The following is a 25,026-nucleotide window of genomic DNA, read 5'->3' on the forward strand; positions in this document are numbered from 1 at the left end:
AAAGACATGTTTGAACTGCGTGTGCCATCATCGCAGTTGGCTTGATTGCCCAACGGATCAGGCACTTCACTGTTGTCGCACCTGCCATGGGATCCTGTTAGTCAAGCCTGATTTTTTTCAGGTTTTCCTTTCGTGACTGCTTAAGTAACATTTATGAGTGCGATGATCGAAAATCATGTGAGCACGTCTCATACGAAGGTCACAGAAGGGTGTAATGTGCTAATTTTGAAGGGTGGAAGCAAGTCGTATCTGGAAGGAAAAAGAGACTTTAGTATACCGGAGTTAAAAAGCGATTACAATTTTTAATGACAAGCTTTATGATATTGATCTCAAGGATGTATTTCGATCCAGTAAAAGGGACACGCCAAATGTACAAATGGGTGAATTTAAGAACATCCCTTTGCCCCGTGTTAATTTGCAGGTGTGGTATTTCAAGCGGCTTGAATTGCCTTCACACTTGGCAGGTCACGTGCTCTCAACCTATCCAAGCAATGAAAGGCCCGATAAGGCAGAGGTAAGAAGCAGAAAGCGGCATGTTTAGCTTCGTTAACAACAGTAAGGTCTTACTTCCTTTGTCTTTATACTTAGCGGTTTAAAGCTCATTGTTTGAGTGAACTCATTCAATGCTCTGGCGTCTTCCAGCGTGAAGGAAGGCCATTTACCCCCGCAGTTCTTCGCTGTGTTTTGGTTATAGGTCATGATTTATAATCTCTTCCTATAGTTTTCTTTCTAAAAAAAAGTTGAAATCAATCGCAAAACATAAACATCTAATGATTTTCACAAAAATACATCACAAGACAGGCTTACGTCGCAATTATCGACTTGATGCGGCTCTCGCATAGTAGCCTTTGACCTCACATGCTCAATGCTTTCCCGGATTTTGTTACGTCATAGGATCGTCGCAGTATCTCCGGGCTTGGTACCCAGGTCCTCGTGTCCACGTCCTGGGACGGAGACAGAGAGGAATACGACATGGTGCCACTGTATGTGCTCTGGAATGCGCCAGGTTGGTGTTTTGCCTGAGATTTTTTTTAATGGTTTAAATCTTATTACGTGGGTGATATTGCCCTATTCTATCTGCATCCTGCCTACCGTGGGGTTGCTGTGATTGGTCGAAGCAATTACTTGAAAATCGGGAGGAGAATAACGATTACCGTGTCGCTCTTTCCGATTCAAATCTCATGCTCACCAATTTGGTCGTTGTTTTTGTTTACTAGCGGACCAGCAAGGCTCTCTTATGGACAAAGGCTTGACAACTAGAAGGTAAAATACCTGTAGTACTGATGAATTTAGTAACTATAGGGTTCGTAAACGATTGAGGGTGCAGTGACGGGAGACGGCCTTTCCTGGTCTACACAGGATCATTTTAGGGGCATTTGTATCATCATCATAGACTGACATTGTCTTCTTCAGTCGTTATGACGACGGGCTATCAACTCAAATTTTTTTACTTTCACATCGGTGAACCGAGAGCCCCCTAACCTCCCCCCTCTCCCCTCCCCCCTCTGAGGTGGATAACGTTATCCATCGTTAAATCACTGTCCATGGGGTAGAGCAATTTGGTCTTGCTATTATCCAATGGATAGTGATTTATCCGGCCGATAGCGCTATCGGTGGTTTGAACAACTGGGGCCTGAGACACACGGTTAGGTTACGTAGCAAAAGAATGAGTGTTGAAGTAAGTGACAACTTATGGCGGGAAATTTGTACTAACGTCTGACGTGCCATGTGTAACCCTTTTTATTATATACTCGACAAAATATCACGTTTCTGATCAGTCAATGACGAATGCATAAATGTTATAGAGTGCTGTGGAAACAAAGCCATGGAGTGATTTTGTTGAGTATAAAATAAATAAAAAATCGTATGAACTTGCTCGTGCATTTCGTGATTAATGGTCACTCGTGATGTTTTGAAAGTCCTCAAATTGCGAATTTTCAGAACTTTCAAAAACATCACTCGTGCCCACAAAATCACGAAAGGCACTCGACTTCACACGATTCCCTATACACACCAAATGGGTTCCCCTGTTAACGAAAAATAATGACCAGAGGATGATCTAAAAGCAATACGCTCAGGGCTGGAATGGCCGGTTGAACTAACTGTTGTTCACTGTTTTATTGCAGCGTTATGCAGTCAGTTGTCGCCCATGTTCAGGAAAATGATGTTACCAGTCCAACTATCATACTTTTAGAAGAACGCAATAGACAAAAGAACATCAACCCCAACGCAAAATGGTACGTGCTGACAGTAATGCTCCATTGGCACTGATAAAGGAATCAGAAAGACATTCAAATATATTTAAAGCGATAAGAACCCAAAGAAAATGAATGCAGCGACAAAACACTCGCGTGCGGGCCAACTGGGTAGCTTAACATCTGACTAGTTAACAAAGTGACTCGGCCAGAGATGTGGTCTTCTTTATACCAAAGCCAGGAGGTGTTGTCAAAATTTCAGATATTTCCGGAAGTGCACGTAATCATATGCACAAAGATTTTGATAGAGCGACTTTCATATGACCTTGAAAAATAAACGTAAAAACAGAACGTAAACCAAAATGCAAAACATTTAATTGGCGTATCGAACAAAAACAAACGAGTGCGGTGAGGCAGTGTGGCCCAGTGGTTAGGGCGCTTGCCTTGAGATCCGGAGATCCCGGGTTCAAGACCCGCTCTGACCACTCAATGAATTTGTTCCTGGTAGTCCCTGGTTCAACTTCCCAGCTGCACTGGTAAATAGCCAACTGGTTTGCCTTCGGCCAGTTGGAATTCTTAACAGTTGTTGTTGTTGTTTCGTTTACTGTTTCATTGACCCTGAAAAGCCTCTATGGGGAGCGGTCAATTAAGTATGTACAGAAACCCATAAAGGTTGAAACGTGTAACGGCCCCTTGTGTGCTGGGAAACAAGCTTCTGAATTTTCAATTTGCTAAGTACCATATTTGGAACAACAAGAGCGAGGGGTTTCCAAATATGGTACTTAGCACTGAAACATTCAACCAATCAGTTCGCACTGAATATTCGGAAGCTGTGAGCGCGCGTTACACGTTTCAACCCTTATGGGTTTCTGGTATGTATTGTATTGTATTGTAATTTTCATTGGCTTTGCGAACGCGGATTCAAACAACGTCATCTCCCCATAGAACCTTCTGGAAAGCGATCGGCATTTTGCTTTGAGTGACGTCATTTGAAATGCAGTAATGTGATTGGGTAATCGATCTGTTTACTGCCCATATTAGGAGTTTCCTTGGCGGGAATAAGGAGAAACTTTATTTTAATCTTGCCAAACACTGGTTCGTGAAACAAATTGCGAACACTGTTTCAAGGTCATGCGAAAGTCGCACTAAGCGTCACAAAGACTTCCTTGCTCTTCTCCCCAAGGAATACAGACAGTTAACATCATAATGTGTCCCCTAGACTCCGCGGTCCTCAAGTAAAGAGCAACAGGTGTATTTACCCTCACCAAAAAATTACTAGAAAACGCTCCATGAAAATAACGCGAATCGTTAAAATTCGCGTTATTTTCCGCGACGTTAATAAAGTGCATCGTTAATTTCCGCGCTCTTAATTTCCATTATTTTAACCCTGATTCTGAAACCTTTCCAGACATTCATGACACCTAAAAAACAATAAAATAAGGTACAAACTTTCTTCCTTTCCGTTAACCCCTACATTTATCGGAATTTTGAGGACTGTTTTGCTGTCCAGAGGGCTCAGTTTTGTTCAGTGACTTTTTTGCATCCAGTTTTGAATAAATTTCTTCTAGCAGTCACCACCAACTGTGTCTTAATCGCGTTAAGTTCCTTTATTGTAAAACTGTACCTTCTCCTTAGTGTTAATTTTCTTTATTCGAAAGTGGCTTTACATTAAAATCGCGTTAATTTAAGTCGCGTTAATTTCCAATACCTTAATTTCATGGAGCGTCAATTTCCTATAATAAGGTAACTTACAGAGGCCACGAGGAGTCTTTGACTTGAAACGAACAACTAGCACTCCTTTTATTAGCGATAATATTCTCAGACCGAGTGATTTCAAGGATGTTCTTTTTCCCGCTTGAGTTCAAAGGTTGACTCATGGTATTGTGACGTAATCGGAGACGCCAGACATTGACTCGCCAAGTTGGAAATACCTGGCGAGAAGAGACGTTCTAAAATTAGGTGGTTTTCACTCACGTGATCAACAGCCATGTTTTTCAACGAAAACAAAAGGAAACGTTTGCAGAATAATAGAATTAAATTCCCGGAGGATTTGGTCTCTCAATGAATGATGCAATTCGTTTTAGACAGTCAGTGAAATGGTGATCTGTTCTTGTTCCTTTCAGGAGCGTGTATCGAGAGCTTCTTTTCCTGACACTAACTGCTTGTGGCGCGGAATACATAGACATTGGTAAGAGACCTACATATTCCCATTTTTAACTTGAAAGTTAACCCTAACACTTCCCGTCAAACTGCGAAAAGCAGGCGTGGCAAAAGGTGAGGAAAAAGTCACGTGGTCAACAGTACCTACAAACCCATGGAACAGACATTTGTACAAAAATGGCAGTCGCCTTTGCCAATATCTTCATTGCTAAGGTTGAAACAGACATTTTAAGCCAAAGCGCATTAAAACCGCTCGTTTGGAAACGATATGTAGAGTGACGTCATATATTCCCTCTAGACTCTAAAGGGAGAGGAGATAAAGCAGTTCATTGAACAAGCAAACAAACACCATCCCACAATTAAATGAACGATTGAAATTTCAGATACAGAAACAACATTTCTGGATACAAACATTTACAAAGGCGAAAAGTTCAAGGGCAATTCAGTCCTTGATGTGCGCACGCACTTCAAACCTATTGAAACATTTCAATGAACGCACTTCTCGTGGCACTCACCGGGAGTAAAAAAAGGCTTCATCAAAGGCGAGGGTCTGAGACTTCTCAGAGCAAACTCTTCTAAGAAAGATTTGAAGAGCTCGTCTAAAATTTTAAATCACGCCTACGTGAAAGAGATTATCCCGAGAATCTTGTTCAAAGGATCCTCTCAGAAGTGCAATTTTAAAACAGGAAACTGGCACTCATTTAAAGACCACAAGAGAACAAAGGAATATTGCCTTTCGTTACCCAATACCACCCACATCGGAATCAATGCGGGTGACCTCAGGCGGTAGTTAGTCCACTAGACAGGGTTCGTGCAGCCCCTTGAAGTCCTTGAAAAGCCCTGGAATTTAATTTTAGACTTCAAGGGCACTTGAAAAGCCCTTGAAAAAAAGGATTTTACGGAAAACTGCTTGAAAACTCCTTGAATTTTTGCTTGGGTGAAAATTGTTGAGATTGCATCATGCTAAGGTAAAAGAGACATTTCAAAAACTGAGCCCAAAATTGACTATTAGGGAAACATTTAAACCTAAAATTAAAATGTCCATGCGTGCACTCAACTTGCAGGATGTGGTAAGGAATATCAAGGGAGGCTTTTTCAGCAAAGAAAACACTGAAACACTATGTATGGCATGGAAATCTTCTTATAAAGACTCCTTGAAAACTCGATTTCTTGTTCTTGAAAACTCCTTGAATACTCCTGGAATTTTACAGACAAAATCGAGCACGAACCCTGACTAGATCAAAACCAAAAAACACTTTCGGCAGGTGCATTTCTCAGCAATGTTGGACGGTGGAACTTTGTAACTGGCTTTGTAATAACCCTGCCCGCTTTAACAAACTGAGCCCTAACTGGGGTCCTAGACCGTAGTTTGTCAACGACACGTTTTTTTGAATGTGTTTTTGAAGTTTGTCAACACGAAGAAGGCGTGACTGTGATTGGACGAGCGAGGTTGAAACGAAAGTTTAATCTTAATTGGTGGGCTGTTGACAATCTAGAGTGCAGCCTTCGGATATTATTATACCGTTGACAACTGAGGAATTAAAAACGGCTCAAATCGCGTCGAATCTGGAAAAAAAACCACACAGGAAGGAAGCGACCCACAATGGCAATAAGGTTAGGCTTTTTAATTGAAATTTTTTTTGGTATAATTGTCTTCTTAAGTCTTTTATCGCGATTCCCATACAAATACTTTTATTTTTGTTAGCTTTACCTCACACTGACCTTGAAGGGCCTGTGGTGGGCCCTTCACTCTTGCTCAATATTTTGACACTCCGCGGAAGTTGTGCCCGAAATTCTTTTTTCCGCAAAAATTGAATTTCTGCTCTTTCCCTTCTCATATAAAAGAGCCACACAATCAACAACATCATGTACGTCGCGAACAGAGATGTTGATGATGTTCGACATTTTCGAAAACCACAGAATATAATTCTAGCTTATGCGCTACAGTATCTTTTCGTTGTTGCCGACGGCGAAAGTGGCCTTCCACGCAGACACACTTGGGGTTTCGTCACGCGTTCCTCCCTCGCGAGAGTCTGCTAAGACGACCCGGAATTTACGTAGACCAATCACAACGGACTTCCAGATTCTGGAAGTGCACTTTATATCCTGAGAAATTTTGCTTACGGTCACTGTAAGAATATGGGCTTCGTGTGTTGGGCATTCAAAATCGCTGACTTAAATTCTTATCAAAGAGAAACTGGAGCGTATATATTTCATGCTGTGGCTTAGATGTTTGCGGCTCCTCACAGGATGAGTGCGGTAGAATTCGCATGGTTGAAACATTTTGCTCGCGTGCGATTGAAAACTTGAATGAAAACTTTATTTTAAAAAACACGGTCAAAATATCAGTATTTTAATAACAGAAAAATGTACATTACATTTATAATTTTCATTTACTGGTTTACATATTTTGCCGGGAAAGGGGGGGGGGGGGGGGGATTCCGATACAGAGAACCGTTTATTAATGCCTCTCTTGCCGAAGATGCCTAGAGATTCTGTAGTGCGAAGTTCCTCTGGAAGATCATTCCATAGATAAGCTCCGCTGTAACTGGAGCTACGTTTCAAGTAGTCAGTTCTTGGTTTCGGTAAATACAAATTTTTTCTTGTATCGCGAAGATCATGGGACAAAGTTCTCCGAGTAAACGTGTTGCAAAGATAAGCTGGGGCGAGCTTATTAACGCATTTCTACATCAAATTTGCCTTTTGCTCCACCCTTCTAACTGAGAAGTTATCCCATCTAAGCGAGTTGAGAAGATAGCCAGAGTTCGTATCATAACTTGATTTAGTAACAACTCTGGCAGCACGATTTTGTAGTTTTTGAAGTTTCTCACTCAGCTGTCGAGAAAAGCCGGTGGCTCAGTTGGTTGAGCACCGGGCTGTCACGCGGGAGGTCGTGAGTTCAACTCCGGCCGGACCAACACTCAGGGTCTTTAAATAAGTGAGGAGAAAGTGCTGCCTTTGTAATTACATCTGCAAATGGTTAGACTCTCTAGTCTTTTCGGATAAGGACGATAAGCCGGAGGTCCCGTCTCACAACTCTTCAATGTTTATAATCTTGTGGGACGTAAAAGAACCCGCACACTTGTCGCAAAGAGGAGGGCATGTAGTCTGTCTTCTGTGGTATATCATGGTTGGGAGGGTAAAAAGGGCGCACTTAATCAGTTGGAGCCTCTCTCTGTTGTGCGACCCCCACCACAGTTGTGGTGAAAGTGTATAAATGAATAAATAAATAAATAAATAAATGAAATAAATAATACAAACAACACTTCAGTAATCAAAATGTGGTTCAATAAGACCTTTGTATATTTTAATAGCAGTGTGCATAGAAATAAAAGGTCTCACTCGCTTAAGTGCACCGATACAGGAAGCGACTTTTTTCGACATTGCGTTTATGTGCTCCTTCCAGGATAGGTTTTCATCTGTGTCCAGTCCGACGGCTTTGCTATGATTTGTTTGGGTTATTTTGACGCCGTCTACATTAATATTTATTGTCTTGTTATTTAAAGACTGCAATTTTTGACGCGATCTAATGATCATAAACTCTGTTTTGGCAACATTGAGTCTTAACTTGTTAGCTCTGAGCCAGAGATTAATCCTTTTCAGTTCAGTAATGATTTGGGTCTCAAGATCAATCATATTACATCACAGGCAGCCCAAGCTGGTTATACTACTTATAGCCTTTGTATGGGAAAATTAACTTTGAGCTTATGAATGCTAAAATAAGCTGTAAATGTAGAAAGAAACTTTACTTACCTCTACGTACAGTTGTCCTCGTCTTTTCTGTGCAATCGGAGGGCAAACCTGTGTCCGTTTTAGGCGGGTTTGTGGCTTTCGAATTTTTACGATGCCGTTAGTTGTCATTTTCTCTTTATGAGGGGAAATGACATTTGCATTAGATTCGGCACATGTAAAACGCGACGTTTAAAACGGGCCTTAAACTTTCGTATCTAGGATCCTTTCATTCGCCTTCCTGTCCGTAATGTTTATCCTTTGCGAAAGTTTAGGTTCGTGTGTTCACAAGTTTGTTTTGTATCTGGAAGATGTTTATATCTTCAATTACAACCTCTCCCTAGCGGTTATCGCGCACAGCTTTTTTTTGTTGCACCGAAAAAAGTCAACCGAGATTATAACTCGGATACCTTTCAGGTAATCCGAGTAAAAAGCTGCTTTATTATTTATCAGCGTTACATCTCGTGCAGTGTTTAATGTTGCTCGTATTTTTCTCGTATTCATTGTCCTCAGAAAGGAATTCTTGTCGATTTCAGTGCTCATTTGTTGAATTGAGGGAAGCATACTACGTGAAATGAACTGTGACCTCGCGGCTTGTAATTAGCTTCGACTGTACTCTGGAAAATGAATACTTGAACTCGACTCACCCCCGCGAACGTGTCGGCTTCTCAGCCCGTGCATGTTGTTGTGATTTCCTGATCCACGCAATCGGAACGTCGCAAAATGATACAGAAAACAACTTTCCCACAAGTAGACTTGTGATTTAATGATATTTATTAGACTATATACGTACAATATTTCTTTCCTTTGCACATTTGTACCTGATCAACTTCATAGCAGTTAATTTCGATTTTTTCTAGGAGGTGATGCGAACTGTGAATTCACTACCGCAAATTCCGTTTACATCTGTTCCATCGCAATGTCTCATCCGCAGTGTCCATGAATACTAAAAAAGCAAAGTCTTGCTTCATGTGGTCAAAGGTGGCCGCCATTTTCGAAATCACGCGACAGTTTTAAATATAAAGCAAGCTATCACCAGATCTCAGTTGTTTCGATGGCTCAGTAGGAACTTACTCGCTCCTGGGGCCCGATGGCTCCGGTTGTATCATACGGGATTCTTATCAACTGGTTAATATGCTATCCCTGGGGTATGCACATTTGTGATTACGATGAAAAAATAAAACAAAATAATTCAACTGGTTTTATAACGTGGTATGCATAGCATCCCACGTACTTAGTTGAATCTATTTCTTGTCTTTTAGATTGTTTCGACAAAGAATACAGATCGGCGTACAAGCGAATATTTCAGTCCAAAAATCATTCAGATATGCTGTGTCTTGAGGACAAGAGCCCGCCGGCCAGAGCCGTGTATTGCAGGCGCGCATTCGATCCTCCAACACTTCAACCCAGGATTCCGCAGTACCTTGTCAACGCCTTCTCGTGAGAAGTGTGGAACCGAGTTTTTGAAAAGTTTTCCTTGGCAGCCAGCCGCCTTTAAAAGTTTGCCAGTCAAGGTTCTCGAAGTAGTGCGGGTTTTCTGGGCTTAAACATGAATAATTCGAACTCATTGCAGGGTACTGCATTCTAACGCAGTTTTCCCTTGCATCGGAGGTCTTCGTTTAATTCATTGTCTGACCGAGAGTGGGAAGATAATAAGTTTCATAATCTTAAAATCTGAAGGCGCTTTTTTAAGCCTGAACAGATGTTAGGAGAATCTGATTTACTGATCGGTCTTGGGTTCAACTCCTGTGATGTTATGAGCCTCCTCAGCGCATAAACATGTGAGGGCCGAGGTAAAGGCAGGCAATTTCTCAAACGAAAACTTATTGCCTTTGGTGTGTCAGCGTGAAAAAATATTACAGAATTAACGCTGTCGAAAATAGTTGTCTGAAAAATCCGCTACCTAAATATTTTAGCAGAAATGTATACAACAGTTTTTTAAAATTTGTTGATGCCTTTAACCTGTGATGACGCGCGTTCATAGCAAATGATATTTCAAATACTTTTTCCTTTTTTATTTCCTTGTTTCCGTGTATACTTTCGAAAGATTTGTGGCCCGAAAACTGTTTTAGTCGACATCCGCGATAGAGATATTTTACGACAGGCTGCTTCTTGTCCATCCTTGGAGACCCAGGGGCAGTGAGGCACAAGAAAAGTATCAACTCGCCAAACAAAATGGCGGCGAAGAAAAGTTGGCGAGGTTACACATTTCCAGTGCACTACGAACTGCCCCTGGGTCTCCGAGGATACTACTTGTCATGAAAGCTTGAAAATTCTCACATTCAAACTTTCTGTTCTCCTCTAAGAAGTTTCTTGATATCTGGAGCTTACAGGCAAGTAATGAGCTCATATCAAACGAGTTTCTTCAATTATTGTCAAAACGGAATTGTTGGTCGGACGCTTGCCGTTTCAGTGATGATAGACCGGTTTTCAATAGGCCATTTTCGAAATATCAGATATTCAGCTTGATACTGAGACAGTGAGGACGAAAACAATGGAAACATGTTGGAATGAATGTGAAATATAGTTGCATATCATCCACTTTCCTTTTCCTCTGTCCTCTAAACCTCTCTTTCAAGCTGAATTTTAATATACCGAAAAAGGCCTATTGAGTGTCGTAAAAGAAATGACAAAGTAATTGCTTCGACCAATCACAGCAGGTGCAACGGAACCAATCCAAGCTCAAAGCGCGGGAAAATCGCGCGTGCAAGTCGCGATTGGTTTTGGTTTTCCTTCTCGATAAAATGGCACGAGAGTTTTAAACCAATCACTATGCGTAGCGTGGAAACTGCTCTAAAAGCGAAAGTAAACGTGGAAATGCCCATCTGGTTCAATGCTCTACAGGATTGGAAATGATGTATTTTAACTTAAACCATTACAAGTATTATTTTAACCTATGAAACCATAAAAGCTGCTGCAATATTGATGATGATGAAGTATTAGTTCCAATTAAAAAGTGTGGCTTTTAGGCAGGTGCGTTACGCTAGGGTAAGTTTATCGAAGTAGTTGTTCTCTGAATTGCTGCTAAATTATGTAAATGTACGTATTTCATTGAATTTTCTGTTTTGAAATGATCGTAGACACTTGGCGTTAGCAAATAAATAAAAATGCCTTGCTTCTTTTTATCAGTGGTGATGGTTGGTTATTGCTTATTTCCTTAAGTCGATTTTTTCTTAAGGAGGCCGCTGAAAGCAGTTTCAAACTTTCAACAAGCTATATTACGTGCAACGATTAAATCTACACGGCTGTCTCACGTAACTGCATTGTTACAGTACCGTTCATCAAGTCAAATCAAGTCATCAAGTTCGTTTTATAAGCGTTTTAAGATAAAATGAAAAGGGGAGTTTATATGGATCTTTTGTTGCCTGGGTAAATTAAGGCTATTACGTCATAATGATTGCATCTTGTTAAGCAATTATTCTATCTATATATCTAGAGTTTATTCCTTCAATTAGATATTCCCTCGAAATTGTTGAAACTGGTTCGAGCCACCTTAATAAACGTTGACGGAATTTTTTTTACCTCAAGGAGAAGTTTACTCCAAAATGATAATCCTTTTTTTGTTATATAGATTAATAGAAAGTTCACGAGGAGAACAGCTCTTAACCAAAATTTCAATCTTGAAATAACTTTCTAACCTTGTGAAATCCTTGTTAAAAATGCACAAAGGCAATCCGCCATTTTGGAGTATACGTGACGTCATTGAGATCAACGGGAAGTTTTGCAAGAAGCTTGAACACACAAAGCTGTTTATTCGTCTTCTCCGTTTTCCAGTCATGCCTTTTTGTTCAGCAACATAAATTGCTCAAATAGGTCAGACGGACGAAACACCGTTCATGTTGTTCACATTTCCGAGAGAAAATTGGGATCAACCGAGCTCAATGACGTCATGTATAATCCAAGATGGCGGCCTGCGTGTGTGTATTTTTAACACGAATTTCACAAGGTTAGAAAGCTATTTCAAGATTGAAATTTGATTAAACGCTGTTCTCCTCGTGAACCTTCTATTAATCGATAAAAAAAGGATTGTCATTTTGCAGTGACCTTCTCTTCTAACCCGGATATTTATCTTCATTGCGCAAACTCGGAATGTGTAATAGAAAAGAAAGGGGCCGCCCTTAAACTGTCTTTGAACTCCAGTGGCGCGATATGTCGTCAGTTCTCTGAAGCTGACGGAAAATCCATCTCTGAGAAACAAGAAAATGCTAACACGAAAAATAAATCTTCATACGACGTAAAATTATTCAAGGAATTCCTTGCAAGGAAATGCGAGAATTGAAGAAATTCCTGCCGCCGAGCCGGACGAATTTGCGATAAAGTTTGTTCTTTGTGTTTGAAAGAAAAATGGCGAGTAAGACACTCCTGTATAATAAAATGAAAATTACTCAGTGGCTTGAAGATATGAATTTTATTTTCTCGTGTTAAAAACAATATAATTGCTTTTACCACTTGAAATAAAATTCATATCTTCGCGCCGTCTCTGGCTTAGAGCTGGGGTTATTTTAGTTTAAAATTTCCTTATTTGGATGTTGCTTATTTGGATGTAACGTCTTTTAACCGCGCACCGGTGGCTCAGTTGGTTGAGCACCGGGCTGTCACGCGGGAGGTCGTGAGTTCAACTCCGGCCGGACCGGCACTCAGGGTCTTCAAATAACTGAGGAGAAAGTGCTGCCTTTGTAATTACATCTGCAAATGGTTAGGCTCTCTAGTCTTCTCGGATAAGGACGATAAGCCGGAGGTCCCGTCTCACAACCCTTCAATGTTCATAATCCTGTGAGACGTAAAAGAACCCGCACAAGAGTAGGGCATGTAGTTCCCGGTGTTGTGGTCTGTCTTCTGCGGTGTATCATGGTTGGGAGGGTAAATGCTCGGAGATATTAGCTACACCAAGCTACTCTAAAAGTCCGAGGGTAAATAAAGATATATGATATGATATGATATGACGTAGCTAGCGCACTTTGCTGCGCGTACAGCCTCGATCTTATTTTTGTCCACATTTGGGCATGAAATTGGTCGCCTAAATCCTCAGCTTTGCTCCACGGGAAAGAGTTGCTCGTTACACGCTTCAAGGTCAAGTGCTTCTACCTCTATTTATTGCCGACTTCTACAAGTAACATCTTTTGAAAACAGCGACTAAAGCCACTGTTGTGTTTATTCAAAGCTCATGCCTTGGAGCCAACAGTTTCCATTTCTTTCCCTACAGTTAACGTTTCTCATACCATCTTTAGCAGGACTGTCCCGATTGTGCTGGAAACCCCAAATCGGTCTACAAAAATGGCGAAGAAAGTGGTCAAATGGTGCTCGAACTTTCAAGAAATTGCTCGAAATTTAAAAATCATGCTTAAAAGTTGCTAAACATTTTGCGAACATTTCCTTGGAGATTTTCATAAATATGCTTACTTTTTACCAAAGAATTGGAACCAGAAATGATAAAAGAATAAAGAATAGTCCTTAAGTGTTATACATTTTGAAGGCTGGTACGGTTTCACACCCTGAATCTACAATAGATCATTTCAATCATGTAACTTTTTGTCTGTTAAATAATTCAATTTCACGATCGTACAAGAACCTAAAACTGTTCTTCAAGATTAAATGTTGCCCTGACCTAGCCCAGAACTGAAAGAGCTCAAATGTGAAAAAATGCTCGAAGTTTGCTCAAAACGCCAAAAAGTGCCTAGAGCAATTGGGACATGCCTAATCGATAGTAAGAGCTTTCCCGCCATGTATTGTGCCTCTTGGCTAATCAGTAAGTTAGTTTAAACACTTTGAAGAGACCTCCTCTTTAGAACGATTGACACTACAACACTGTTTGACGTAACAGCGTGGCAATGTTGTGGTACCATATGAAACACCGATTATTTTCAAACAAGATGCAGACATTGTTGTAACGTAATAAGTAACCTTGGCAACGGGAAAGCCGAGCAAAAACACCTCGATATGTTGGCTTCAGTTGCTCATCTCAAAAACGAACTCTGTGACCCCCATTTATTTATTGGTGGAAATTAATCAGAAGAACAAATTGAAACTTTCTACGAAGTTTGCAGCGGAATCAAAGCTACCTTCAAAAAATCACAGAGTTAAGGTGGCTCTGAGTCCGCTCCACAGAACTTTGCAGAAAGTTTCATCTTGGCCTTTTGATCACTTTCCACTGAGCAATAACAAAATGGGGTCATCGAGTTCGTTATTGAGGTATGGGCAAGTAAAGACAAATAAAGGGTGCTTTTACAGGGCTTTGCTTTTGCCACGGTGACTTATTACATCACAATAATGAACGTATCTTGTTCAGCAATAACTGGTGTTACAGGTGCCAATCGTTTTTATAAGAGAGTTTCTTGAAAGCGTTGAAACTGGTTTGAGCCACTTTAACAGGAAAAGTAACCACGCCCTGAGCATTCTCGTTCCTAGATCCCAGCGTTTGTTCTAGCCGGCGGGGGCTTCGTACGAGAAAACGAAGGGGTCTAGAGACAAAGAGATTTGCAGGCTTCAGGAGTTTATATATAAGTCGCCATTAGTACAAAACATGGTGGCGCTCGGTAGCATTACATTCGAAGTCTCTTTAAGTGGCCTCAGCTCTGAGAACGTGTCCTCGTGTCGAAGAGAAAGAAGCAATAAGTTATTTCGAAGTGTTAAACAAAGACGCTCTGGGGCCGGTTGCTCGAAGCCTGGTTAGCACAAACCGTTAGTTAAGAGGTATCAAAACCTATGGGTCTCCATGGTATTTTAAAATGCTGGTTAGCGCAAACCATGCTTCGAGAAACCCGGGTCTGATCGTTACACCGACCGGCTTCGAACCAGCTGACCCCATCGCGCCACATCGGCTACAATTTTTCACTCCGTATTAGCAACTAGTAAATAGCCTACGCTGCTTAACTAATGATACAATCGCTTCTGTAATAAAGTAAAGTAAAGTAAAGCAACCATATTTAACGTCGATAACTCGTAACAGTAATTCAACTGACAAACCTGAGGTCGACGGTGCGCTCATTTTACTCCCCCCTCTCCATCAGTGCTCCGTTTTACGGGTATTTAAAGCTACTTAGCTACACGGAAAGGAAAGAAGTCGAAACAAGGATGCGAGATCCGGGAATCGAACTCAAGACCTCTTGCACCAAGGCCGCGCACTAGCCGACTGTGCCATCCTTGCTCCTTAAAAAAACAGAAGACGGGTATCACGCAAGTAATCACGCAGTTAACAGATAAAAAAAAAGTTGCAAGCTAAGTATTCTACTGGTTTCTATTTATCCAACAACAGTAAAACGGTAGTTGGTTTTACTATGGTTAGTCTATGTAACCTAACTGTCCTTTAGTTGTTAAATGGCTTTTGGTTTTTCAACGACAAGCACAAGACTGGACTGCAAAGTCATCCACTGTCTTCAAAACATAGGTGCTTTTTCCTGGACCACCGAAGTATAACACGGAAAGTGCTGACATGTTGTTGGGTACACAGCAGGGGGCGTGCGCTCGACCAGGCTCCTTTTGGTGAACAAGAAGTTGAACCAAGGCGTGGTTGCTCATCATCTGGGTATTGTAACGATCGAGACAGGTCCCCCCGCAGTAATTCGCTGAGTACATCTTGGGTGCAATGAACCATTTGTCCCAACCGAGGTCTTTGAAGTAGATTGTTAAATTGTGAATCTGGCATTTTCCGGCAAAGCCAGAGTGAACTGATCTTCCGGCACGATGTGCATGATGTGAATTCTGCTGAAAGGGATGAAAAGATTCTGGGTCTTTGCAGTGAACGACCAAAATTGGCTCAAAAGTTGCGTTGGTCTGTCGCGTCGAAAACTGAACCGAGCTAGACATGTCACTAACTTGCACAGAAATTCCCGCGTTACGAAGTGGATAGCGGTTCCATCGACGGATGGTGGATTTCCGCAAAGGAAAGCTTATCCAACCGGTCGTTCCCATGGTAACCTTTTGGGTTGCGAGAAGACTACTGTTCCAGATGTCAATGATGTTAATCGTGATTGTGAAGTTTTGAGATGTCTGCGGTTGTGTGGAAGGAAGTTTGTGAATTGCCAATTCAACAAACCTAATGTGTTGCTGCCGAGGGATGGAGATGTTGAATTTGAAAATACGATCACTGGATCCATCTACAAGATTTAGAAAGAAGGAGAAACTTGAGTCCCGTAAGTCAGCAATCGTCATTGGCTTTTATCTTTAGTATCGTCATTATTCAAAAGAGAATATCCTTGTCTGTATAGTGAACACTTTAATATGTATAAAGGTAGAAAGCTATACATATAGTAACACTGAGCCGGGGAACTCCTGCTAAAAAAAAAAAGAACAATTGAAACGCATTGATTAAGCGACATTTGTCGCAGTCATTTTCCGTATTATGCAAATGTGCTGATAACTGAGAACCAGTGAAGCAACGGTAAAGACTTTCACAAGACAACTCATTCTCGAGACTGGTATTACAATAATCATATAGTATCAACCGGCCTTGAATATACGATTATCACTATTTCATGGCACTAACAGTTGGAAAGGAATTCTGGGAATTGACCATTTTTCTTTTAAAACACAACCAAGATATCCGGACTCGGGATTCGAACTTAGCTCACCTGTCACACCGCTCCTAACCACTAAAGTACCGAGTCGCCGTTTTTTTTGTTTAAACACAATAATCTAATTTATTTGTGAGAAGACCGGGCTGTAAACATGCGATAACACTCGCTAGCAAATTATTTTAGACAACTAACGAGAAAGGTTCTGCCACGTAACAACAAAGCTAACCATTTCTAAATCAGCGCTTAGGCTTAATCATCGATGAATTATAGTGATCCTATTCCAGATGCTAGAAAACAAAAAACATGTGTTCCTATAAGCCGAAGCTCCGTGTTCAAATCCTGTCCAGGGACTACGTTTACTTTTTTTCTTTTTATCTGCTACCATAAGACCAGTGTATAGCCCTCTCTCGGGAAGCGTAGGAGAAGCCATCTATCTGCTCGCAGGATAGAGGCCACTAGGTCTAATTAACATAAATACCAAGGAATGTAAAGGTGGTCGCCATTTCTGAAAGTGGTCTTTATGGCACATAATTATCATTATCATATATTCAACGCTGGGTGATATTTTATGATTATCGTATTTCAACTTCACTGCACAGACAAATGCAATCCATTAGGTTTATTTTGGTTTCTTTCGGCCTCGCACCAGCGGCAGTCATGAACAACGTAACTACCCGATTACCCGATAACCTGTGACACTGCCGGATACGAAATACCGAAAAAAAAACCTCTGTGAGGAACAAAAACTGGAAACGTATTTCCCGAACCAATGCAATGCCACAAACCCTCCGGGGTTCAAGGTGTTTCTTGTTACAAAACAATAACGATATATAAAAAGAAAACAAAAGTTAAAGAGACTGATGCAGGCCTAGATTGGCTCACCACGTGACGAACTAACACTTCATAGACAGCATGATACCCATCATGCCTTACACCAATCGTACCCAGACCCTTTTGTTCCCGTGCCGTAGAAATATAAATTTCTGTCTTATTCGCACGCTCAACCGACAGAAATTACATATTCCACTCTCGAGAACATGTTGCATAATAACTGGTTTTTCTGCGGAGGCGACCTTGAAAGAAACCACATGCCATATGGGAACTCGTTCCCAGGTTTTTTCCGTCTTTCGAAGTAGAAAAAAACGTCAAAATGTGGCGTCCTCGGCCCTCGGGCGATTAAAGGAAAAGACTAGCGATAAACTTCGCTAGCTCCATCAAGAAACTGACTAGAAGGATTTGGATAAGTTAAGATTCCTACGATTAACTTGCATCGTGGACTTCGCTCGATAAGCATAGATTCTTATCAGCTATTTCGAGAACGTTGCCAAAAAACAGGAAGTGTTTTACGGTGTCGTGTACCAATGTTTATGTCTAGGATATCTGTTGTTTTAAATTCTCTGCTTTTTTTTTTTGTTCTGTGCTTTGGTTTTTCGGAGAAATTTTTTTTAATAGTTTTGGTTCTTCAGTCAACGGCCCGAGGCAACGTCTCAACAATTCAAAGAAGTTGCGAAATATCTGAAAGTTTCTTATCAGTGATAAAAAGCCATTTTTTTATACGCCTTGTAAGCCTGGCCTTGGTTTTTCAAAAGGTTGTCTGCCACGTAACGCTCTACTCCAAACAAACCGCGATTCATCGAATAGGGAATATTTTTGACTGGATATACCGAACAGTCGAGTTCCCGACTTTAACTGAGAGTTTTTCGAGCTATGTTAAAATTCAACTTGGCAAATAATAAAGTTCTCTGCGTTGTAAAATGAAATGTAAATTTTAACTAGGGATATGAAATGCTTTGAAGTTACAACAATAACTGCAAGCAAGCAACTTGCGCGTTCGCAAAGAAGCTATGAAGGTAGCATTAAAAAAGCTTGTAAAATCCTGAAGTGACGCTTTGAATCAGTTTCAAACAAATGGAACTCACCGTTGTCAATAAAGCCATGAACTTGATTTCCTTTGACAGCTCCGCGGTTTAGAACTTTTCCATTTCTTGCAAGCTCATGATACAGTCGCAGCATGTAGTCATGTGCTCCCATCTCTGTTGAAGCAATATTTTCCTTTGCTGAGGAGAGCGTTTTAGCGGCTTCGCCGGCGGTAGAAGCTTCTACTAGGCGATTGTGGAAGACAGTGACAGCAGCGACACAAAATAGAAGAAGCGCTCGTTGGAAATACGCCATCTTGTCACTGCTCAGACTATAGAGGGTACAGAGCGTATTCTGAACGTGTTTCAAGCAATGTATCAAATGGAATTTTGAAGCACGCAGGAGATTTTATATCAGTTTATACGAGAACTCGTTGGAAGAGTGTCAAACAAATCATCGAAATGTGTATAACAAAACATAATACCAAGTTATGCATACATTTTGTTCAACTTGGGGGATCCGAAACGTTTTATCATCCATTTGTTACCATTTCTTCTATTGTCCATGAAGACTGAAACAGACCATGAAGGACTTCATTAACTATTTTCACCTAAATCTTTTAAGAATTGACAAATAAACTATTATAAAATGCGCATCTCAAAATAAAAGTGTAAAAATCTGCGTTACGCCCGCTGAGGCCCTACAAAAAGAAGAAAAAGAAACAACGGATCTAAAGAATTTTTAAAATGTAATCCTGGTTTAAAGCATCTACGGGCGATCTTTAAACTCGGCGGAGTTCAGCTCCAGATTGCCATCTCCAGATTGCCCTTCATTGTCATACTATCTTTAACTGAGATAGTAGAGATAGTATCTTTTGGTTAGATTTCGTTGTCCACCTAGTTATCTCCGCCCTCTTTTAAGGTAATCATACTGTTGCATTTTGGAGGAAATGAAATTGAAAAATCACGTCAAGACAATGAAAAAAAAAAACAAAACAAAACAGGAACCTGGTCATCTTGGGTCAAACAAATATCTCTTTAAGGACGGCCAGTTTTATCTAATATTCACTGATAACTTTTTTCTTATACATACAAGATACTGTTTGTGGGTAGGGACTGTAGGGGCAACTGCTCGCTTCAATGAGAAGCTTGTGAAGTCCAGGAAACATTGACGAAAACCTTCCATCGTTGCTCTGGTTTGTGTTTGATTCGCTTTACAGGGAACCTGCCCCGTCGAACGCATATTGGATTGTTTTTTACGGCAACAGTGGTTTCCTTGGAATATCTTTGAGCCTGAATCTTTGCTTTTTTGTAGGCAGTAAATAGGAGCAAAGATGAATGAACAAACTCCCGAAATTAGGGCAAACTGAAAGTGGGTGGTAAAGTTTAAAGCAGAGGGGGAGGATTTGCGGGGCAAAATGAAGGAAAAAATTCGCAATCGGCAAATGTGCTGAACAGATTTGCTTCTTAAAATAGCAAATGGTTTCAACCCAGTTTGGTCATATCAAAACTTTACGAAGTAACTGAAAATTGTTCGGGTGAGAGAATTCCTGAAGAGGATTGTTTTCGGTAGTGACATTTTAAGCGATGAAACGACGACCCGTAACTTTCGCTAGCGATGGGCTTTTCGAAAAAGCCACCTTCATGTTCGAAGCGAACTGAAAGTGGGTGATATGCCAACAACAATGCAACCAATAGGGGAATTCTTATACTGCTTGTTGTCTTAGCTGTTTTGGGAAAGAAACCAAACTTTTTTTTCTGTCAAGTCACGGCCTGAAGACCCGAAACATTTCAAAAAGCAAAAGTTGGCGGAAGAGTATGGAGGTATATCTATACGAAAAAATTCAATAATCAGTAATTGAAAGAAAATCGTCCAAACATGAATGCATCAATCCAAAGCTGAATGGCAACAAGCCGATTATGCAAATGGCCATCACGGAAAGAGACATATCGCAGAGAGGCATAACGCAAAAAAAAGGCTCAACGTAAACAGGAAGAGAAAGTTCGATAGCATTATATGGCCTTTCCCTTGAACAATCGATTGAGGTTTTTTTAGAGCTGAAATTATTTACGGAGTACAGAGCTAGTCTCCATTCTTCAAAGGGCTTTTGCATTATGCTCCTGCGTTTTGGCTATTCTGCGTTATTTTGCTTTTGCGTCATGAATATTTGCGTTATGCTTTTCTGCGTTATGCCTTTCTGCGTTATGCGTTTCTGCTTTATGCCTTTTTGCGTTATGCCTCTGCGTTATGGCTATTTGCGTTATGCCTCTTTGAGGTATACCTTTTTGCGCTATGACTATTTACGTTATGCCTTTTGCGTTATGACTCTTTGCGTTATGCTTGTTTCCGTGATGGCTATTTGCAGAATCGGCTTGTTGCCATTCAGATATGGATTGAGGCATTCAGGATTTCGAGAATTCTATTTCAGTACTGTATGTTGTCATCATGAGATATACCTCCATAGTAGAGCAGTTTTAACAAATATCAACCAAAAATGTAATAGATGGCTCTGAGAAAAACGATAGTATTCTCTCATAACCTTATAATTGGAATTAAACATAATGCTCAATTAATATTATAAAGCGTTCCACAGTTTGTGATATTAAACCTTTCCAGGCTCCCAGTAAAGGTTACCCATGACACCTTGCAATCTTAAGTCCACTGCTATAGGGTTAGCATCCGAAACAATATAAGAACCCCCCTATTGGTTGCTTTGTTGGTGGTATATAAATCCCTCGCTTCGAACAAGAAGGTGGCTTTTCGAAAAGCCCATCGCTAGCGAAAGTCACAGAGTGTTGCTTCAGCGCTTGACATGGCAACATCTAGTGTGGTGGTAAGGTTAACTACCGGCGATTTGTCTTCACTGATCAACAATTTTGGATAATCAAGTCAATATGCCGTTCTCTTTCAGTCAAAGTTGTATCGCGGAGTCATGGAAGATGTCATAAAGAACGTGAGAGAGAGCTTCCTAAACGAAGGCGTTGATGAACAAGTGCTTCAAGAACTAAAGCAGGTACTGTGAGGTTTTAGTAATATACATTGGTTAGAAAAAGGCAAGAATGTTGGCATTTTTTCAGCACTTAAGCAAAAATTTAAATGGCGCAGCTGGAAAAGACGAGAGGTTTTTTAAGACTTTACTAAGATGTGGCCACGCGAAAATGCGAACTTGAGCGTATTCGTACAACTCACTTTAATCTTAAAAGAGAACAACCTTTGTAACAAAGTGGACCCTCTGCTGCTTACGGATAACTAACTCTATAATCTTACGTCGACGGTAGTCCATTTTTCATTTTCTTTCCTCTGGAATTAGCAGATTGATCGTGCATTCCTTTGTTGATTTAAATTGAGTTTCACCCTTGCAACTGGGGAAAATTTTAGCTTTAGACACGGAAAATGTATAAATTAAACAGTGTATGAAAACTAAATTGATAGAGTCACTTATCTGACATCTTGAGGGCGTATATACCCTTCTAAATTCTTTCCGATTCATAGTTGCATTCACGCGTTCGTATGTATTCCTGGGTAAAGTTTTTGTCTTCAGTTTGTGGGAAATCGCTTGAGAAGGCCTGGGGCCCGTTTCTCGAAAGTCCCGAAACTTTACGGGTCATTTTCGGGTTTCACAATTCCCTCTGTATCTCAAGAAGAATGTGTATGTAGGATTTAAGTTGTCAAACTTCACAGTCAGTTTGCTTTTTGTTACCATGAAAACATGTTTAAAAATTGGCTTTCCAGAACAAGCGGTTGGCAGGTTCACAAATGGCTTTTTCGTAACCTGCTACATTACTGCTTTGTTTTGGGCTTGGGTATTATACTTTACGACAGCTGCTACACTACTGCGAGTTGAAAAGTTTTTGGGACTTTCGAGAAACGGGCCACAGGGGTGGAAAAATGGGTAAAGGACTTCTGTTTACTAGTATCAGAGATCATGGCCCTTCACCAGTAGTGTGTTGGGTGACAGTAAAAAAAGTTTGAAATTGCATAATACTGCCAACAAAATCATATAATATTGTAAAAATAATAATCATGAGCCCAGTGTACTCATAAAGGCGTACTCTGTTGGTAGCTTGGGTAGGTGGCAAACTTTTGCCAGGTACATGAAAACAGGTCCTTAACCCTTTCACTCCTGTGGGGTTCCCCATTGACGAGTAAAATCGTCTGGCGTTAGACAGAGTAAAATCTATAAGTGTCACTCTTGGGAGTGAAAGGGTTAATGGGGACATAGTTTTTGAGTGAATCTTGCTGTTGTTAACCCTTTCACTACTGTGGGGTTCCCCATTGACGAGTAAAATCGTCTGGCGTTAGACAGAGTAAAATCTATAAGTGTCACTCTTGGGAGTGAAAGGGTTAAAAAAGCAGATTGCTGTTGTTGCCCGCTTTACAGATACCTTGAACTAAGTTTTAAATTGTTTCAATTAACTTTGTTTTCAAAATGCATGTGTACAAATTTGTAGATCTGGGAAAGTAAACTTTTGCAAACACGAGCTATAGATGGAATGCCAGCAGAAGGACCACAAACTTCTCGTCAGACGTACATCTACCCACACATTACACCTCAGGCACAAATTATAAGAGAAACATCTAAAGGTTGGTGTCATTTTTTTTCAAAGATTTTAAGTTATATTTTTTGAGTGTTAGTGTAACAAAATGCTCACTGTGACATAAGCTGTGATGTACTCGGGCTATGGGGAAGAACTGCAAAGTATAACATTCAATTCAACAAAGAGTACAGGAAGGAGAAACTTGTCATGGTAACTTGTACTGTGATTTGGAATGTCTGGCAGACTCTTTCAACATGTTAAGCATGAAGTGACTGAGAAAATTCCCCCCCCCCCCCCCCCCCCTTCTTCCAGCTCCTTGACAGGATGCTACTAAATGGCAGGGGTGATGCCAGTACCCATACACGTGGCCTGGGTTGTTCGAAGAATGATTAGGGCTAACCAGCGTTAAATACCATGGGTTTGATACCACTTAACCAACAGTTAGTGCCAACCAGGCTTTGGGAAACCAGCCCCTGACTGAAGAGACAAAGTATGGTGCTAGTTAGTTTCTTGTCTAAGGAAGTAACATGGCGACTGAAGGTGAGGCCTCAAACGAGCCACCCTGGGGCAAGAAGTCTTTGCTTTATTTCAACCAGTCTTGTTTTATTTTACAAGTGAAGCTTGTTCCAGCTGTAAGAGTTCCAGAAGCTGTAACACCACAACAAGCAGCTAGTGGACAGACTGCAATAATGTACCCCTCAGCTCATGCTCATGCACTGGGACAAATGGTGAGGGTTTCATCATAAAAATTAATAAGTTTATACATGACAGTTGTACCAGCAGGTACAGTACAAAACACAGGTTTCAAGTCACAGGTCTCTGTTTTACCAATACAGAAAGGAACCTAAAGGCCCATTTCAACATTTGACCAACATTCGTTCAACAAAAGTTGAATAGATGTTGAGCGATGTTGGATGCAAAAACAAAGTTTTTCAAATGGTCTGGATAGCACAAATGTAACTAATATTTTTAAAAATACAACCACACTTTTGAGTTTAAGGAACAATTGCTTCGATGTTTCAAATATCATCTTCAGCCATACTGAGTGTAACATCAAACATTTTACAAAATAATTGGTAAATATTATATAACTATCAATACAATGATTCTCTGTAGATTAAATGTTCGTTACAAGTAGGTAAAATTCAAACGAACCAACAGGCATGAGCATGCGTCTGCTCTACAATAATTGTTGAACAGAGTGTTCAAACGACGGCTTCAACACCATTCAACAGAACAAAGGAAAAGATGAATCGATGTTGAATGAAAGTTCAAACCGATTTAAACTTGATTCATCGTGCTTTTCACAAGCTTTCAACATTTTTTAACGCTTTAAACAATATTATTTTGGATGACCTAATCAAATGCCCTGAACATTTGCTTCAACAAAGTGTTAAATTTATGGTGACAGAAGCAAATGTTGACACTGTTTAAATGGGCCTTAAGTATTCGTTAAAGCTAACCTTAGGCCTAATTAGACCTAAACAAGAGTATTTAGAACTAAAGTTAGCTTTAATAATTGATGTTTAGCTTTGTTTCTGTATTGGTACAACGGAGACCCAAGACCTGTGTTTTGTACCTGTGCCAGTTGTACTTTAATAGGTTCCATGAGGACATTGTTTTCCCACCATAGATTTTTATAAACAAACAACTTTCTTGACTCTTGAAAGAGAATTGTAACTTTTTTTTCTCTTGCAAAGCATTTTTTGACGGAATGTGCTTCCAGCTCTGCTAACAGTGAATTCCTGACATTCTTCTTAATGTATTAATCCCTATATAATCCAGACCAGAAGGGGACTTGGAACAAAGAAATAACGTCAAGATAGTTTGAGATCAAAATGAAGTCTTTCACCCTCGCTCCCCCCCCCCCCTCCAGCCTCCAGACACCCCCTTCCCCATTCCCCTCGGAAGTGAGAATTATGAGGCTAGTTTTCTCTTTATCTTATGGATATTCATCTTTGAAGGTGGAAGGACCTATGTAGACATTCAATGTCGCAATGTTAAATGTAACTGTACAGGGGGACAGTACATGCA

The 25,026-nt window shown here is 40.5% G+C and overlaps 3 protein-coding genes across 3 annotated transcripts in view; 2 read left to right on the plus strand and 1 right to left on the minus strand.

The window, feature by feature from the left end:
- LOC137992131 (C-myc promoter-binding protein-like) overlaps positions 1-11,209 on the plus strand; it is a 40,739-nt gene extending 29,530 nt beyond the window's left edge. The window contains exons 34-39 of the mRNA XM_068837265.1: positions 422-514; positions 895-1,006; positions 1,218-1,263; positions 2,127-2,237; positions 4,319-4,383; positions 9,347-11,209. Of these exons, the coding sequence (XP_068693366.1) occupies positions 422-514; positions 895-1,006; positions 1,218-1,263; positions 2,127-2,237; positions 4,319-4,383; positions 9,347-9,528 (609 nt within the window). The 3' untranslated portion in view covers positions 9,529-11,209. The remainder of the gene's footprint in view (positions 1-421; positions 515-894; positions 1,007-1,217; positions 1,264-2,126; positions 2,238-4,318; positions 4,384-9,346) is intronic.
- A 1,973-nt stretch (positions 11,210-13,182) lies between these two features.
- On the minus strand, positions 13,183-18,817 carry LOC137992134 (bone morphogenetic protein 2-like). Its single transcript, XM_068837268.1, has 2 exons — positions 18,517-18,817; positions 13,183-16,177 (listed from the first exon to the last, which is right to left on the minus strand). Exons 1-2 carry the CDS (start codon positions 18,767-18,769, stop codon positions 15,414-15,416), a joined length of 1,017 nt encoding a protein of 338 aa, XP_068693369.1. The 5' UTR covers positions 18,770-18,817; the 3' UTR covers positions 13,183-15,413.
- A 2,347-nt stretch (positions 18,818-21,164) lies between these two features.
- LOC137992135 (transcription initiation factor IIA subunit 1-like) overlaps positions 21,165-25,026 on the plus strand; it is an 18,181-nt gene continuing 14,319 nt past the window's right edge. Inside the window, exons 1-4 of the mRNA XM_068837269.1 lie at positions 21,165-21,287; positions 21,366-21,467; positions 22,906-23,038; positions 23,608-23,720. Coding sequence (XP_068693370.1) covers positions 21,267-21,287; positions 21,366-21,467; positions 22,906-23,038; positions 23,608-23,720 — 369 coding nt within the window. The 5' untranslated portion in view covers positions 21,165-21,266. The remainder of the gene's footprint in view (positions 21,288-21,365; positions 21,468-22,905; positions 23,039-23,607; positions 23,721-25,026) is intronic.

Source organism: Montipora foliosa, chromosome 2 (assembly GCF_036669935.1).
Source record: "Montipora foliosa isolate CH-2021 chromosome 2, ASM3666993v2, whole genome shotgun sequence".
Classification (NCBI taxonomy): domain Eukaryota; kingdom Metazoa; phylum Cnidaria; class Anthozoa; order Scleractinia; family Acroporidae; genus Montipora; species Montipora foliosa.